This window comes from Oncorhynchus keta, chromosome 34, assembly GCF_023373465.1.
Source record: "Oncorhynchus keta strain PuntledgeMale-10-30-2019 chromosome 34, Oket_V2, whole genome shotgun sequence".
Taxonomy (NCBI): domain Eukaryota; kingdom Metazoa; phylum Chordata; class Actinopteri; order Salmoniformes; family Salmonidae; genus Oncorhynchus; species Oncorhynchus keta.
In genome coordinates this window covers 81,160,037-81,176,311 of record NC_068454.1, presented here as the reverse complement: position 1 = coordinate 81,176,311, position 16,275 = coordinate 81,160,037, and the positions used below count along the sequence as shown (strand labels likewise).

The 16,275-nt window shown below is 46.3% G+C and overlaps 2 protein-coding genes across 18 annotated transcripts in view; one reads left to right on the top strand and one right to left on the bottom strand.

Moving 5' to 3' along the window:
- Positions 1-16,275, top strand: part of LOC118374508 (disintegrin and metalloproteinase domain-containing protein 22-like) — a 100,066-nt gene that overhangs the window by 72,442 nt on the left and 11,349 nt on the right. For all 14 annotated transcript variants that reach the window (XR_008091103.1, XR_008091098.1, XR_008091091.1 and 11 more), the window contains exons 7-21: positions 4,422-4,491; positions 4,806-4,882; positions 6,287-6,361; positions 6,524-6,595; positions 7,945-8,111; positions 9,167-9,251; positions 9,367-9,457; positions 9,963-10,014; positions 13,253-13,352; positions 13,652-13,723; positions 13,838-13,930; positions 14,977-15,108; positions 15,191-15,254; positions 15,350-15,455; positions 15,619-15,738. Coding sequence is in view for 2 of the 14 variants with exons in the window: in XM_052495480.1 (XP_052351440.1) it covers positions 4,422-4,491; positions 4,806-4,882; positions 6,287-6,361; positions 6,524-6,595; positions 7,945-8,111; positions 9,167-9,251; positions 9,367-9,457; positions 9,963-10,014; positions 13,253-13,352; positions 13,652-13,723; positions 13,838-13,930; positions 14,977-15,108; positions 15,191-15,254; positions 15,350-15,455; positions 15,619-15,738 (1,376 nt within the window). In the remaining 12 variants the exon portion in view is untranslated. The remainder of the gene's footprint in view (positions 1-4,421; positions 4,492-4,805; positions 4,883-6,286; positions 6,362-6,523; positions 6,596-7,944; positions 8,112-9,166; positions 9,252-9,366; positions 9,458-9,962; positions 10,015-13,252; positions 13,353-13,651; positions 13,724-13,837; positions 13,931-14,976; positions 15,109-15,190; positions 15,255-15,349; positions 15,456-15,618; positions 15,739-16,275) is intronic.
- On the bottom strand, positions 796-4,258 carry LOC127905965 (claudin-12-like). Of its 4 annotated transcripts, none has more exons than XM_052495485.1 (3): positions 4,092-4,258; positions 2,888-3,145; positions 796-2,723 (listed from the first exon to the last, which is right to left on the bottom strand). In XM_052495485.1, the coding sequence occupies exons 2-3, from the start codon at positions 3,104-3,106 to the stop codon at positions 1,917-1,919; spliced, it is 1,026 nt and encodes a 341-aa protein (XP_052351445.1). In that variant the 5' UTR covers positions 3,107-3,145; positions 4,092-4,258; the 3' UTR covers positions 796-1,916. The 4 variants fall into 4 exon arrangements, with proteins under 4 accessions (XP_052351445.1, XP_052351446.1, XP_052351447.1 ...); XM_052495486.1 differs by having other exon boundaries at positions 2,888-3,140; positions 4,092-4,257; XM_052495487.1 differs by having other exon boundaries at positions 3,989-4,193.

Genomic DNA, 16,275 nt, shown 5'->3' with positions numbered 1-16,275 from the left:
ACAGGGACCTTTCCAGCCCTACTTATCAGTGCAGATCATGGCGAGGATACTGTTGGTGAACAGAACTTACAGCCCATTAATCACTACTCTGACTGATCAATAAAGTGCCAAAGTGGAGCAATAACCAGCTGACACAGCACTAACCCTGAGGACCGGAAACAACCCATTACCCTGCTGCTTGTAATCCAATCTGCCTGAAAGATAAACCCAGCTCCATCTCAACTAGCCCTCTCTCTCAGGTTCACCCAGTTCAAATCACAGCACGCCAGGCGAGCCGGCTAAATGACTCCAACTTATACATTCACTCAGATTCACTGCAAACAGGTGACTAATTTTAGTGTGGCCTTTCTCTGGCCCTGTTAATCATGTTAAGTACTTAGTAATGGTAAATACATCTCTGATGGTACTGTGACACCAGTATTAGTCATCGTCGGCTGTGGTGAGGAACACAGTTTAATTAGATACACTTTCTATTGAGAAAAGGGTCTGGTGAACAAAGACATTTTCCATAGAGATAAGAACATTAGACTGTACATGCAGCACTGCAACAGAGAGAGCATGTCAGTTACGGCTGATACAAAGGGTATTTAAGATGAAGTCAACACACGATTTAGAGGACAGTTTGTGTTTAGGGATAGAATGCAACATAAATCACAGAATCCTTTCTCTAGATTGTAGATTCGTAAGAGGCCCAGTGCATTCAGTCAGTGTTCTACCATTTTAGAACCAGCACAGCCAATGGAATGTGATGTTACAGTGTCGTGAACCCCCCCCCTCCCCTTCATGTGAAATCAATGACAGTTTAACTTTTTATTTAGCTAAGTCAGTTAAGAACACATTCTTATTTACAATGACGGCCTACCCCAGACAATGCTGGGCCAATTGTGCACCGCCCTATGGGACTCCCAATCATGGATACAGCCTGGAATCAAACCAGGGTCTGTAGTGACACCTCTAGCACAGAGATGCTGCGCCACTCAGGAGCCCAGTAGTGGATGAATGAAGTGGAAACAAGAGTAGCTCTACGTTTGCTTACACAGCTCAGTGTAGCCGTACAATTTGACAAAAAGGACAGGCGACAGATGGCAGTGTTCCGGAGCTAAAATAAGATGTTCATTTTGATGTTCCTTTGGTCTGAGTAGCAGACAGAGCCACAGAGGAGCAGTATGTGTTCTGGTTCAATCATACCTCCCAGGCACCTTAACAAAGGAGACAGGTCAACAACTACCTTCATGATATGTGCTGATGTAAAAAGGGCTTTATACATTTGATTGATATTCAGTGGCATATGTGAATTAGATACAAAATTATCTAATTTATGTGTACATATAAAAAGTCATGGCCTTAGAGCCACTGCTGTACTGTTGATGGGTAAATGGAATGAGTCATTAGGACATTCCCATGTCATCTCACATGTTACAGCATATTATATTTATATTTCTTCACAGACCAACAATAGGAACAACACACATTAAAACAACACAACAAAGACATCACAGTCAGTTAGTGTCACTCCCTTTTACCTCACTACATCAGGTTACCTCACATTTAGAGTACAGTTTAGTTAATTTTGAAATATTAGTGAACAATACAGTGTAGAACTGCTATGAGGTTTCAAGCAGATTTACATTAAGAAGAGATGTACAAATCGGTGTGATTAGAAAATATTGTTTTCAATCAAAATATAACAGTGAATTCAGACTTCATTATGGGACATCTCTGGTGTCCTTTCACCAGATGTGGAGCCTGCATACTAAACTGTGTCTAACAGTGCAGTGCTTGGTTGAGTGACACACAGTTGTATTTCTAGTGCAGACTGACCAACAGTCATATCCTTCACTGACAGTACACACCCTTTACAGGAGACAGGACAGCTAAATGGAACCAGGACTCAGTGTTCTTGCAGCAGCCCTCCCTCAGAGGCCTTGTGTTAGAACAGGGATGTCTATCTCTATGCCAGACATGCGTGAGCGTGTGGAGTAGCGGTGGCCTATGTAGCTGGGGGCGTAGCCCACCTGAGAGGGGGCATAACTCTGGGATGGGGCATAGCTGTAAGCCTGGTTCTGACCCACCTCTGACCCATACCCATCCGGGGCTGACATCTGGGACATATAGACCTGCTGAGGCTGCTGGGCCAGTGGGGCTACACTCTGAGGGTAGCCCTGGGAGGGAGCGTAGGGCTGAGCATCCATCACAGTGGGGACGTACCCCTGTGGAGGGAAGGTCTGAGGGGGTCCGTAGACAGGGGAGGGGGGGTAGCCGTTGGCTGTGAGGGGCTGGGTGGAGAGGGAGTTAGGAAGTGTGGGGAGAGGCAGCCAGAAGGGAGAGGGTAGCTTCTTACACATGCAGTACCACATGAACATCAGCAGGGCGGCGAGCATGAGGCCGCCAGAACAGCCGATGGCCACGTAGACCGCGAACCCGTCTGAGAAGATGCGGTCGTACCTGATGTTCATCTCTTTGGTCCGGAAAGGGAACCACACGGAAGGCACCAGGGCGATAGCACCACCCAGGAACAGGAACATACCGGCCACTAGGTGGCAGCCTGCGCTGTTGACCAGACAGCGGGTATTCTTGATGTCTGTCTCAGCCTTATCAGAGCAGCAGCATGTCTTAGACATGCCTGCCATACACAGCACCAGGGCCAGGGAGCCAAACAGTAGCCCAGTCGGTAGGCAGAACTGGAGCAGTCTCAGGTCCAACTGGTCCACTTTAGAATACCACTGTGGGGAGAAGGAATAAATGAGAAATGATTTATGCAAATCTCAAATGACAACCTGTTTCCTGTATAGTGCACTACTTTAGAGCCCTATGTGGCAGTGCACCATATGGGGGGGAATATGGGATGCTGTATGTCCTTATGATTGTGCGATCATCAGACCCGTACCTCTGAGTCATAGTAGTAGCAGCCAGAGTAGCCATCTTGTTTCACACACTTGGCCCACAGGCCATCATAGACACTGATGTTCTTAGCGTTTTTGTTGAAGGTGACAAGCCGTGTCACTCGCCACTGTGGGATCAGCGCCGCCACAGCGATGCCGCCCACAGAGATGAAGGCGATGATGAAGGAGAAGGCATTGGTGGCGTGGATGTCCCGGCACGACATAGCCACAGACAGGAGGTGATGTCAACAGGACTTCCTGTTCTTTTGGATAAAGAGAGAAAGGGAAAACGAGGGAGATCAGTACTCAGTCAGATGAACTGGGCATCCAGATTTAGAGGCCTGTTTAACTCTGATTATAAATAGAGGTGACATAGCATTCCCTATTCTGCATGGCAGGAAGACCTTTCTGCTTGACAACAATCCACAGCATTACACTGTACTCTTAAACAGCATCAAAGTTTACACCACTGAGGGAGGTGACCCAGCTACAGGCAAACCCCTTATATGTTCCTATTCACTAACACAGTTTACCTAGAATCTGCATGTGACTGAAAACAATGCTCTCATTTCATTGTAACTCAGACACTTACAAACTAAGCCTATTAGGCAAGTACTGTAGTACTGCTCCACAACAGGGGCTGTCCAGAAAAACAATGGACAATAAATAGACTGGACTACCCTTTACTACCGTTGACAATGGTTGTTGCGCCGTAATGCTTTTCAATGCAGTAAACTCAATTGTCTCAAAGTAGAACCAGTTATTTACCAATGTGTAACAGGATCACTATGTTTACAGCGCTGGAATATAACCTTAATTTACTGTGTGGATGTTCTACGGAGCAGACTAGCATAACATGACAGACACGTAATAAGAATTCAGTAGTGAATGTGTGTAGTCAGTGCGCAGCTAGCTAATTAGCTAGTTAGCCTACTAACCTACTTTAGTTGTTCTCCCCGTATGCTTGTGAAGTTGTGGATATGTAATTTAGCTGTGATATCTTCTACATGCAGTTGTTCAAACAATGTTGATACAAGTTAGCAATCATTAACCAGCTGACTAGCTAGCTAATAATAAGTTAGCATCAGCTAATGTTAACTACAAACCTGTTGCGCCCTGGATTGTCGAAAAGATGGGACGAGCTAGCTAAACGCTAGAGCTCACAGAAGCTCAACTGACTCTATGAAAAAGAGAGGTCGAACTTCATACCTTTGATTTGTGTAACGTTAACGCGTTTATTAGGGAGAAATCGCAGCCATTCCAATTCGTTGTTGAGTTTTTCAGTTCCAAGGAGCTGCTTCCCGTCCGTAGCGCACTCGCTTCTTGCGCGTCCCCGTGGTCGGCAAGAGAATATGACGTCACCCGCGCGTTCATATTCACATTGTACTGGCCTTGGTCTGTGTGGTTGATGATGACAGACAGCGCACTTTATTCAATTTATATGAATATACATGGTTGGATGATTTTAAAAAATGTATACAAAAAAAGAGAGAAAATAATGAATAATGACCCTCCACCTTTCTTTCTAATGTCTTGCAGGGTGATGTCCAGATCCACATGATCTATAAATCAGCAGGACAAGAGGCAGCAGCTTACTTCCTTCCTATTGGTAAGGTATCTGCTGTAAGAGTTATGAGGGGTGGATTAAATTAACGAACTATTGGAAAACTGATACATTAAATAAATATTTCAAAACTGTTAGTTTTGGCCACACAATCTGATTGCTTACCATGAGTTGCAGTTGAACCAATATCCAGTATCAGAGCCTTAGGCCTATAGAAAAACATAACCCGGAGTAAACATAATATAGAAGTGCATAGCTTGGTTACTGTTAGATGTGGAGAATGATATAGTGAATGTTATAACGCTATACGCTAACAAACAATAATATACTAACCCTCCATTGTTTTTGTTTTTCCCCAGTTGACCTCCCTGAGCCTCCTTTCCCCAGCCCTCCATTTCCTGGGTCAAAGGTCATCCACAGGAGGAAGAAGAGACAGGTGAGTGAGAACTGTAGAATGCCCCAGGTTTTACTCCTGCATCCCTATGGTCACAGTTATGGATGAGTCATAATTTACTGTAACTGGGGAAGGAATGCTGAGAAAGGAGTCATCTTGAGTTCAGTCGTGTGTGTGTGGTGTGTGTGTGTGTGGTTGAGAGAGTGTGTGGTGTGTGTGTGGTTGAGAGAGTGTGTGTGGTGTGTGTTTGAGAGAGTGTGTGTGTGTGTGGTTGAGAGAGTGTGTGTGTTGTGTGTGTGTGGTTGAGAGAGTGTGTATACTATATAATCGTGCATGCTTATGTGTTTCTGTATGAGTGTGTTGGAGATAATTAAATAGTGCTCTGCGTGTTCTTCACGTTGTTGACTTTGCATTCTGTATGTTAATTCACTGAGGTAGAAATGAAGGTGATTTCCTTGTCACCCCTCTCATCCTCTTGTTATAAGATATTCACCATTTGAGTGAAGGTTGTTCTCTGTGGCTCCTCATCCTCCACTGCCTGCAGACAGACAAACTGGTGTGGATGTCTGCATCTCTCCCTCTCTCTCTCTCCCTCTCTCTCTTTCTCTCTCCCTCTTTCTCTCTTTCTCTCTTTCTCTCTTTCTCTCTCTCCCTCTTTCTCTCTCTCTCTTTCTTTCTCTCTCTCTCTCTCTCTCTCTCTCTCTCTCTCTCTCTCTCTCTCTCTCTCTCTCTCTCTCTCTCTCTCTCTCTCTCTCTCTCTCTCTCTCTCTCTCTCTCTCTCTCTCTCTCTCTCTTTTCTCTTTCTCTCTCTCTCCCTCTTTCTCCCTCTCTCTTTCTTTCTTTCTTTCTTTCTTTCTTTCTTTCTTTCTTTCTTTCTTTCTTTCTTTCTTTCTCTCTCTCTCTCTCTCTCTCTCTTCTTTCTCTCTCTCTCCCCCTCTCTCTCCCCCTCTCTCTCTCTCTCTCCCCCCCCTCTCTCTCTCTCTTTCTCTCTCTCTTTTCTCTCTCCCCCTTCTCTCTCTCCCTCTCTCTCTCCCCCCCTCTCTCTCTCTCTCTCTCTCTCTCTCTCTCTCTCTCTCTCTCTCTCTCTCTATTTCTCTCTCTCTCGCTCTCTCTCTCCCCTCTCTCTTTCTCTCTCTCTCTCCCTCTCTCCATCTCTCTCTCTCTCCCTCTCTCCCCCTCTCTCTCTCTCTCTCTCTGTTCTCTTGCTTTTTCTCTCTCTTCCTCCCCTGAGAGCTATATAGACAAGGTTTACAGGAAAGCACAGACAGACCTGATGCAGTTGAAACATTCCATCATCCCAGCATCATTCTTCCTGTTTCTATGATGGGTTTTGGTGGAAACAGTCATCCTACAAATATAATGTTTTTACAGTAAGAGAGAGACAGTTTTAATGCGTGTGTGTTAGATCCATTGTTGCTTACCGTCTGCCCTGTGTTGCTCTCGTAGGCCCCGCGGGTTGGAGGCAGTGTAACCGAGGAGACCAAGTACATCGAGCTGATGGTGATCAACGACCATCTGATGGTGAGAGCAGTCCGTCTGTGTGTGTTTATGATTGTGTGTGTGTGCTCTTTCTTCCACTGATGTTACCCCCAATAAAGAAGCCAAGGTTTCAGGTATAAGGCTGACTCTCTCTCTCTCTCTCTCTCTCTGTCTCTCTCTCTCTCTCTCTCGCTCTCTCTCCAGTATAAAAAGCATCGTCTCTCTGTTGGTCAGACGAATAACTATGCTAAGTCTGTGGTCAATATGGCTGATATGGTAAGTTACCTAAACACAATATTTTTTATATTGGGTAGTTTGTCAGCTAGCAGTGGCTATCTGGCCTCCATGAACTACATGAGCCTAGAGACAGTAGACTCATCTGGTCTTTAGAATGTCAACCCGATCAAGGGCCGAATCGTCGGTGTCACCTTCTGCAACGATAACTGGTCTCCTCAGCCTCGTCTGTCTGCTGTGCTGCTGAAATCTGATAGGCTCATTGCAGAGGGACAGGGTAACATTTAAAATCTGATAGGCTCATTGCAGAGGGACAGGGTAACATTTGAAAGCTGATAGGCTCATTGCAGAGGGACAGGGTAACATTTGAAATCTGATAGGCTCATTGCAGAGGGACAGGGTAACATTTAAAATCTGATAGGCTCATTGCAGAGGGACAGGGTAACATTTAAAATCTGATAGGCTCATTGCAGAGGGACAGGGTAACATTTGAAAGCTGATAGGCTCATTGCAGAGGGACAGGGTAACATTTGAAAGCTGATAGGCTGGTGGAAAAGGGTCATATCTATTTGCGTGCCCTTGAGATTTAGTGATGAGATAAAAAGGATGCTATATAGGGAATGGTGTGTGTTTGATAGATGTTATGTTTTAAGAATAGAACTGAAAGCGTCCTTGTCCACTGTGCATTGTTGATTTAATGGAATGTTTTTGACTTACTGTGCAACCACAAACAGACAAACAGACAGGCCTAAATATAGACAACAGTGACCCTTCCTGTACCCTCCCTCTCCTCTGTGCATCAGTCCATCCCTCGCTCCTCTCTGCGCACCTGAGCCTAAAAACAAACAACAATCCCCTCCCTTCCTCTCCTCCATCAATCCTCTCCTTTCTCCCCTCTCCATCTCTGTCCATATGAGACTACTGCTGGTATTCAGCTAAATCAATCAGTCTTTACAGGTGTCCTTTCCTCCCTCCCTCCCCTCACCGTCTCCACTGTTTATCTGGGCAGTCAAACTGGTTGTTTAATAGATTTTCATCCTATTCAGGCAAACATGTTGTCTCACTGTACCACTCGTCCCCATTGTGTCCTTTGAAGAGACTATTAGCCTCTGTTGATTCTGTCTGGCCACGGAGCAGTGTTCTCATAAGCTGCTCAGATTAGAATCACAAACACTACCATTATTTGTTGTTATCCCCCCAGACATAAGTCTGTTGGAATGGATGTCGTCATTAGATCTCAGTCAGCTTTCAAAGTCATTTAGGTCATTTAAGTAGTTTTGTAGGAAATGTTTTGATGTCAGTCAACTCTCAAGAGACAGACAGCACTGTATTTCCTGTAGCTGTTCTGTTGGTCTGATGTTAGGTGTTCTGATGTCACCCTCCCTTCCCAGATCTTCAAGGAGCAACTCAACACCCGCATCGTGCTGGTTGCCATGGAGACGTGGGCGGCTGACAACCGGTTCAACATCGACGACGACCCCATGATGACCTTGAGGGAGTTCATGAAGTACAGACGAGACTTCATCAAGGAGAAGTGTGACTCTGTGCATCTTTTCTCGTAAGCCTGTCTGTCTCTGTTTGGGCTGGGGGAGAGGGGGTGGTATGGGGTCTGTCTGTCTCTGTGGGGTGGGGGAGAGGGGGTGGTATTGTTTCTGTCTGCCTCTGTTTGGGCTGGGGGAGAGGGGGTGGTATGGGTTCTGTCTGTCTCTGTGGGGTGGGGGAGAGGGGGTGGTATGGGTTCTGTCTGTCTCTGTGGGGTGGGGGAGAGGGGATGGTATGGGTTCTGTCCGTCTCTGTTTGGGGTGGAGGAGAGGGGGTGGTATGGGTTCTGTCTGTCTCTGTTTGGGGTGGGGGAGAGGGGGTGGTATGGGGTCTGTCTCTGTGGGGTGGGGGAGAGGGGGTGGTATGGGTTCTGTCTCTGTGGGGTGGGGGAGAGGGGGTGGTATGGGTTCTGTCTGTCTCTATTTGGGGTGGGGGAGAGGGGGTGGTATGGGTTCTGTCTGTCTCTGTTTGGGGTGGAGGAGAGGGGTGGTATGGGTTCTGTCTGTCTCTGTTTGGGGTGGGGGAGAGGGGGTGGTATGGGTTCTGTCTATCTGTGTGGGGTGGAGGAGAGGAGGTGGTATGGGTTCTGTCTGTCTTTGTTTGGGGTGGAGGAGAGGGGGTGGTATGTGTTCTGTCTGTCTCTGTTTGGGGTGGAGGAGAGGGGGTGGTATGGGTTCTGTCTGTCTTTGTTTGGGGTGGAGGAGAGGGGGTGGTATGGGTTCTGTCTGTCTCTGTTTGGGGTGGAGGAGAGGGGGTGGTATGGGTTCTGTCTGTCTCTCTTTGGGGTGGAGGAGAGGGGGTGGTATGGGTTCTGTCTGTCTGTGTGGGGTGGGGTGGGGGAGAGGGGTTGGTATGGGTTCAGCCAGTCTCTGAGTGTGTGTGTGTGGGGGGGGATTCTGATGCATTTTAGTCACTTCAAACCATGCTTCCTGTCAGACTGATTTGTAATAGACTGTCATAGCCCCAAATGAAAAAGTTAACATTGGCTGTTGGTGACATCCTTATTTGACAGGACAAAAAAGTCTGGGAACCCCAGTTTAGAGATTTAATTACTTCCTCTCTTTTTACCAGAGGGAACCGGTTCCATAGCAGCTGGGGAGGAGCTTCCTATATGGGAGGAGTCTGTTCTCTAACTAAAGGAGGAGGAGTCAATGAGGTAAGCCCCGCTTCAGGATAAAAATGGACCACGATCACCATCTCTTTTAGGCACAAATTTAAGAACTTATTCTCTCTCTCTGTTTTCTCTCTTTTCTCCTCCCTTCCTCTGTCAGTATGGGAAGACAGATGAGATGGCCATAACCCTGGCCCAGTCTCTGGGACAAAACATTGGCATCTTTTCTGACAAGAAGAGGATCCTCAACGGTACACACACACACACACACACACACACACACACACACACACACACACACACACACACACACACACACACACACACACACACACACACACACACACACACACACACACACACACACACACACACACACACACACACACACACACACACACACACACACACACACACACACACACACACACACACACACACACACACACACACACACACACACACACACACACACACACACACACACACACACACACACACACACACACACACACACACACACACACACACACACACACACACACACACACACACACACACACACACACACACACACACACACACACACACACACACACACACACACACACACACACACACACACACACACACACACACACACACACACACACACACACACACACACACACACACTCACACACTCACAGGCCACACACACGCTGGCCACACACACTGGCCACACAGAGACATACATGTATGTTGTGTGTTCCACAGGCGAGTGCAAGTGTGATGACCGTTGGTCTGGCTGCATCATGGATGATGTTGGGTAAGTTTCCTCTAAAGTACTTTGTTTCCCAAACAACCTGTCGCACACTGCCATGGCAACAGACCCCATCTCCCGCGGCAATGTCGACATTCCAAACGTGTGTTCCCTCTGTGCATCTCTGTTTCGCTGTGATGTCATAGTGTGTTAATCTCTTAGAGAAGAGGGTTGTCACTATCTGACCATGTAAGAAAGGATGGAAGTACTGCACTTTTAACCACTAACCCGAACTCACCATAACCTTACCCCTAACTCTCAGCCTTAAACCTAACCCTCAACCGTAAACCTAACCCTAACTCTGAACCTAACCTTAACTCCGACTAAGAACTAATATCTCATATACGTGTTCATCACTTCTGATGATATTGCCACCTTTGTTCATCTTAGACTGGCCAGAAAGTGACTACCCAGAAAAATAGTCAGTCTGACTTAGTTGGACATTTAGACAGGGAAGATCATCTGAATTAGGACAAATAATACATTCACAGTGATTATCTTGTCAGTGTTGACTCTGGGTTAACAATGCCTGGAGCATTAGAAAATACTTTAGACTGCATTGTAGTTCATAAAATATTCCACTAAATGGAAGTAGAGGCTGTTGTTTACTCCAGACATCAGTAACTTCAGGCACGACTGTTTGGCATGGGATTCATATTAGTAATACTATCTGTGAGTGATTGGTCATGTCCTGAACTGCCACGTAGAGTTTCACCAATCACATTCTATATTCTGAATAATATGTTATACCTCTCTTGGTTAACTGTGGAGCTCTTGTACTGTCCTTGTCAGCCAAATGTTTACCGTTCATTGTGTGTTTCTGTGTGTACACGCTTGCTGCTTTGCAGCTTGTGTGTGTGAGTGTATCTATATGGATGCAACTGTGTGTGGGCACTGTGTGTGTTAGTATGGAGGATGTGTGTCTTTACCCCTCTTCTTTAATACCTCTTGCGTTTCCCCTCAATCCCAAATGGGACAGCAGGTGAGCAGAAGCTTGGCTGGAACGCTGCTCGTGCAGTTTGAACCAATCGGCTGCCTGGAAGGGTTGTCAGTCATCTCAACCTTTCCCATTCCATCCAATAGCATTACGGCCTCTGTGGCTCGACGTCCCGCCGTAGCTTCGTCTTCTTCAGATGATGATGATGCAGTGTAAAGAAATACAGCTCTGTGGTCTGATCTCAGCTGTATTTATTTATGTTCATTATGTACATATATTTTTCAGATTATTTTCATATATTTTTTCAGTTTTGGGCTGATGTCACTCGCTGAGCACTTTTGGAGCAACGGATTGTACTACTGTTATACTCATAGGGGGGATCCCTTTTCCCCCTTAAAGCTTTGACAATGAGCCCTACCCATCATGTCTTGTCCATCTAACCGATTGATACAGTCTGCAATGTCATTCCCGTACGAGACCAATGTGATTTATCTCCATTAATACTGTACTCAACAGCACGGACCCCTTTTAGGATTCTATCTTTGATATTGTTATCTGACTTTAGCAACCTCTCCTTGGGGTCAGCATGTCAAAGGTCAGAAGTTATTATTTACCCTTTCCCCAGCACATGGCTCTTACCCAGACTCCCTCTCTCTAAGCAGAGGTCAATGGTATTTCAGACACTCGTATTCAATGAGCAAGTATCAGTCACTTTTTATTTCCTCTTCTCAGCGCCTGCATGTCTGTTCCTGTTAACTAATACTGACAGTTTACTGTGTGGTGGTTCTCTCCATCAAAAGGGTTTGGGTTCTATCTGGGTTCCTTAAATAGTGTGTGTTCTATCTGCTCTGTGTGTGTGTGTGTGTGTGTGTGTGTGTGTGTGTGTGTGTGTGTGTGTGTGTGTGTGTGTGTGTGTGTGTGTGTGTGTGTGTGTGTGTGTGTGTGTGTGTGTGTGTGTGTGTGTGTGTGTGTGTGTGTGTGTGTGTGTGTGCGTGCGCATAATTGGGTTGTTAGCCAGCCTGGGGGTGCCATAATGCACTAGATGAATGAGAGACTTGTGTTTGTATCACACTGGGTTCCTCTGTGTCAGGTTCTTCATTACTGAGGGTTTTACTATGTTGAGGCTATGTTGGGGCCACCGCCCACAAATGGGAAATGTTCTTTATCAGTCATCATACACTATCCTCTCTTCATTTAGAGTGTTTAGCGAGAGAGAAGAAGAGACCGAGAGAAACATAGAAAGAAGTAAGGGAGGGTTGATGTATATCTATATTGCCATTGGAGGTCTCTCTCTCTCTCTGTTATTGTGAGCCTTTGTTTGATTCCTAATCAGTATGACTCTCACTACTATTGTAAGTGCTACAATAATCCAAACTCAACTCAGTCCCTTGACTTCCACCATTTCCTTTCTCCGGGAAAGCTCCTGTTGGGCCCAGGATTTGCTGCATTGTGTTTACAGCACTCGCTCCCATTAGCCACTCACTAGCATTACTACTCAAAGTGGATACATATTTGCTGTATCATTTAGCAACAGTGCTATGGCGAGACAGGACAATGGCGTCTGAGGCTAAGCCCCGATTGCAGGAATGCAGAGCAGCAAGGGGCCAACACTAACAATGACAGACCAACAACAGAAAGACCCCTGATTGATTGTCAATTGCTTACTAGAAAACCAGGTGCTATTGATTACTTCAGGGCAAAGGTGGTCTGCAGAAATGTATTAATTTCAAGTCAATCATTTTCTGCAACAAAAGACACCTTTGTCCTTAAGCTATCAATGGGACCTGATTTCTGCCACCACACATCACAGATTGTGTGAAGGTTATGATTCACAACCAGAAGCAACAACAAGGACAATAACAACAACAATAATAATGTGACAAATATTATTTCCTCTACACACCATCAGTCAATATTAATCTAGTATGCCAATGCCTTACCGCTACTCTCCCTATTCTCTGTCCCTGACTCTGACTGTGGTCATCAACAGATAAAAGGTGTGTGTGTGTGTGTTATTCTATAGATGGTGAGCTGTAAGGGATTGGATTGAACTGAAATGGAACCAACTCTTAGAATCAGTCAGAAATGTTAATCAGTCTTGTTCAACACGTTTTGTGGTGAATGCTTCCTTCCTGTTCATATAGGGTCATTTGTAAGTATATACCACACTACTGGCCTTCTCTCTGTAAGGACAACGCTAAAGCAACACAAGAGTGGCACAGTGTGTCTCAGAGGGATGTGTGTTGTTGTTGACGTGCTGCAGTTGTTTCCACTGTAACTGTGTGACTCTGTGGTTGTGTTGAACAGCTTCTACCTGCCCAAGAGGTTCTCCAACTGCAATGTGGAGGAGTACCACACCTTCCTCAACACTGGTGGTGGTGCCTGTCTCTTCAACAAACCCATAAAGGTACAGACACACACACACACACACACACGCACACACACACACACACACACACACACACACACACACACACACACACACACACACACACACACACACACACACACACACACACACACACACACACACACACACACACACACACACACACACACACACACACCTGGAGGGGGATAATGAAGAAAATAACTTCAAAGCTTATAAAGCGCTTTTCTTAAATTTCACCCAAGGCACTTAGATAAACCTAACCTCTCTCCTCTCCCCTCTCTTTCACTCTCCCCCCTCACTCTCTGTGACTCCAGCTGGTTGACCCTCCAGAGTGTGGGAATGGTTTGGTGGAGCCAGGGGAGGAGTGTGACTGTGGTAGCCCAGCGGTGAGTAGCTGAGAGTGGACAGACATTGGCCCTAAACACCTCTGGTCCTGGAGAATCTACAGGGAACCTTGTTTCATATGTGTTTGTTTATATGTGTTTGTGTTCCTTCACTAGGAGTGCGAGAGGGAGGGAGAGAAGTGCTGTCAGAAGTGTACACTCACACAAGGCTCAAAGTGTAGCGACGGACTCTGCTGTAACAACTGTCAGGTACAGGACACTATGCATTGTCACAACACGCATATATGCGTATTCAATCAATCAAATGTATTTATAAAGCCCTTTTTACACCAGCAAATGTCATGAAGTGTTATACAGAAACCCAGCCTAAAACCCCAAACAGCAAGCAATGCAGTTGTAGAAGAACGGTGGCTTGGAAAAACTCCCTACAAAGGCAGGAACCTAGAGAGGAACCAGGCTCTGAGGGGGTGCCAGTCCTCTTCTGGCTTTGCCAGGTGGAGAGGAACCAGGCTTTGAGGGAGTGCCAGTCCTCTTCTGGCTGTGCCAGGTGGAGAGGAACCAGGCTCTGAGGGGGTGCCAGTCCTCTTCTGGCTGTGCCAGGTGGAGAGGAACCAGGCTCTGAGGGGGTTCCAGTCCTCTTCTGGCTGTGCCAGGTGGAGAGGAACCAGGCTCTGAGGGGGTGCCAGTCCTCTTCTGGCTGTGCCAGGTGGAGAGGAACCAGGCTCTGAGGGGGTGCCAGTCCTCTTCTGGCTGTGCCAGGTGGAGAGGAACCAGGCTCTGAGGGGGTTCCAGTCCTCTTCTGGCTGTGCCAGGTGGAGAGGAACCAGGCTCTGAGGGGGTGCCAGTCCTCTTCTGGCTGTGCCAGGTGGAGAGGAACCAGGCTCTGAGGGAGTGTCAGTCCTCTTCTGGCTGTGCCAGGTGGAGAGGAACCAGGCTCTGAGGGAGTGTCAGTCCTCTTCTGGCTGTGCCGGGTGGAGAGGAACCAGGCTCTGAGGGGGTGCAAGTCCTCTTCTGGCTGTGCCAGGTGGAGAGGGACCAGGCTCTGAGGGGGTGCCAGTCCTCTTCTGGCTGTGCCAGGTGGAGAGGAACCAGGCTCTGAGGGGGTGACAGGTGGAGATTATAAGAGTGCATGGCCATTAAGACCAGATTGTTCTTCAAGATGTTTAAACGTTCATAGATGACCAACAGGGTCAAATAATAAGTACAGTGGTTGTAGTCTGTGCAACAGGTCAGTACTTCAGGAGTAAATGTCATACACCTGCTGACATGCTTTGACCTGTGTTGTGTGTGGACAGATGGAGTTTATGGGCGTGGTGTGTAGGGAGGCAGTGAATGACTGTGATATTCCAGAGAACTGCACTGGTAACTCCAGCCAGTGTCCCCCGAACGTGCACAAGATGGACGGCTACTCATGTGAAAAGGAACAGGTAAGAGATATCAAGAATGATCAGAGTGGACCAGTTGGTGTGTACAGGTGTGTGTTTGTGTTTGACGTGTACCATTCCTCAGGGTCGTTGCTTCAACGGGAGGTGCAAGACCAAAGACAGACAGTGCAAGTACCTGTGGGGAGAGAGTGAGTAACGTTTTTATGTCGACCTCAAAGACACTCAATGCAGGGTTATTTATGTAGGTTGTGACATCATCCCTGTTCATTGTTTGATTTTTCAGAGGCGACCGCTGCTGATAAGTTCTGTTATGAGAAGTTGAATATCGAGGGGACAGAGAAGGGGAACTGTGGGAAGGACAAAGACACATGGATCCAATGCAACAAGCAGTAAGGACACCTGTTTATGTCACAGTTCTGTTGTGCTTGAATACAATGACATGACATCACACTGTACTTTTATCCTTGAACATAACATGTGTCCAGCAAAGTTTAGGTAACTAATGGAACCTGAACTTAGAGAGAAGGTTCATCACTACTTCCTGTGTTTCAGAGACGTGCATTGTGGGTACCTGCTATGTTCCAACATATCGCCGGCCCCCCGACTAGGAGAGTTGCAGGGGGGACTGACATCCTTCTCTGTTGCACAGCACAGTGCCTCGCTGGACTGCAGGTACACAGACACAAACACACACACACCACTCAGCCCAGTGTGACTCGGTCAGAGGTCATCAGACTCTGATTCATTCAGCGCGTTATGGTTCTCCTTTGGTTGCTAAGGAATTACAGTCCATTAATAGATATTTACACACACTGATTGATAAAGCGACCTCCTTATATTTACGTCACTAAACACAATTACTATTTCGCGGAACAAAATTCCTATTATGTGGACCCATTTATCTTTAATTGTACTGTAATTATCATGAACACACAACACCACCAACCCACATAGGCACCTTTAGTCAGACTCTCTCTGGGGATGCAATTTGTCTCAACTGATGATTGATTTATTTGATTTATTTATTTAATCATTCAAAGACACATACAGTGGGGCAAAAAAGGTATTTAGTCAGCCACCAATTGTGCAAGTTCTCCCACTTAAAAAGATGAGAGAGACCTGTAATTTTCATCATAGGTACACTTCAACTATGACAGACAAAATTAGAAAAAAAATCCAGAAAATCACATTTTTAATTTTTAATAATGG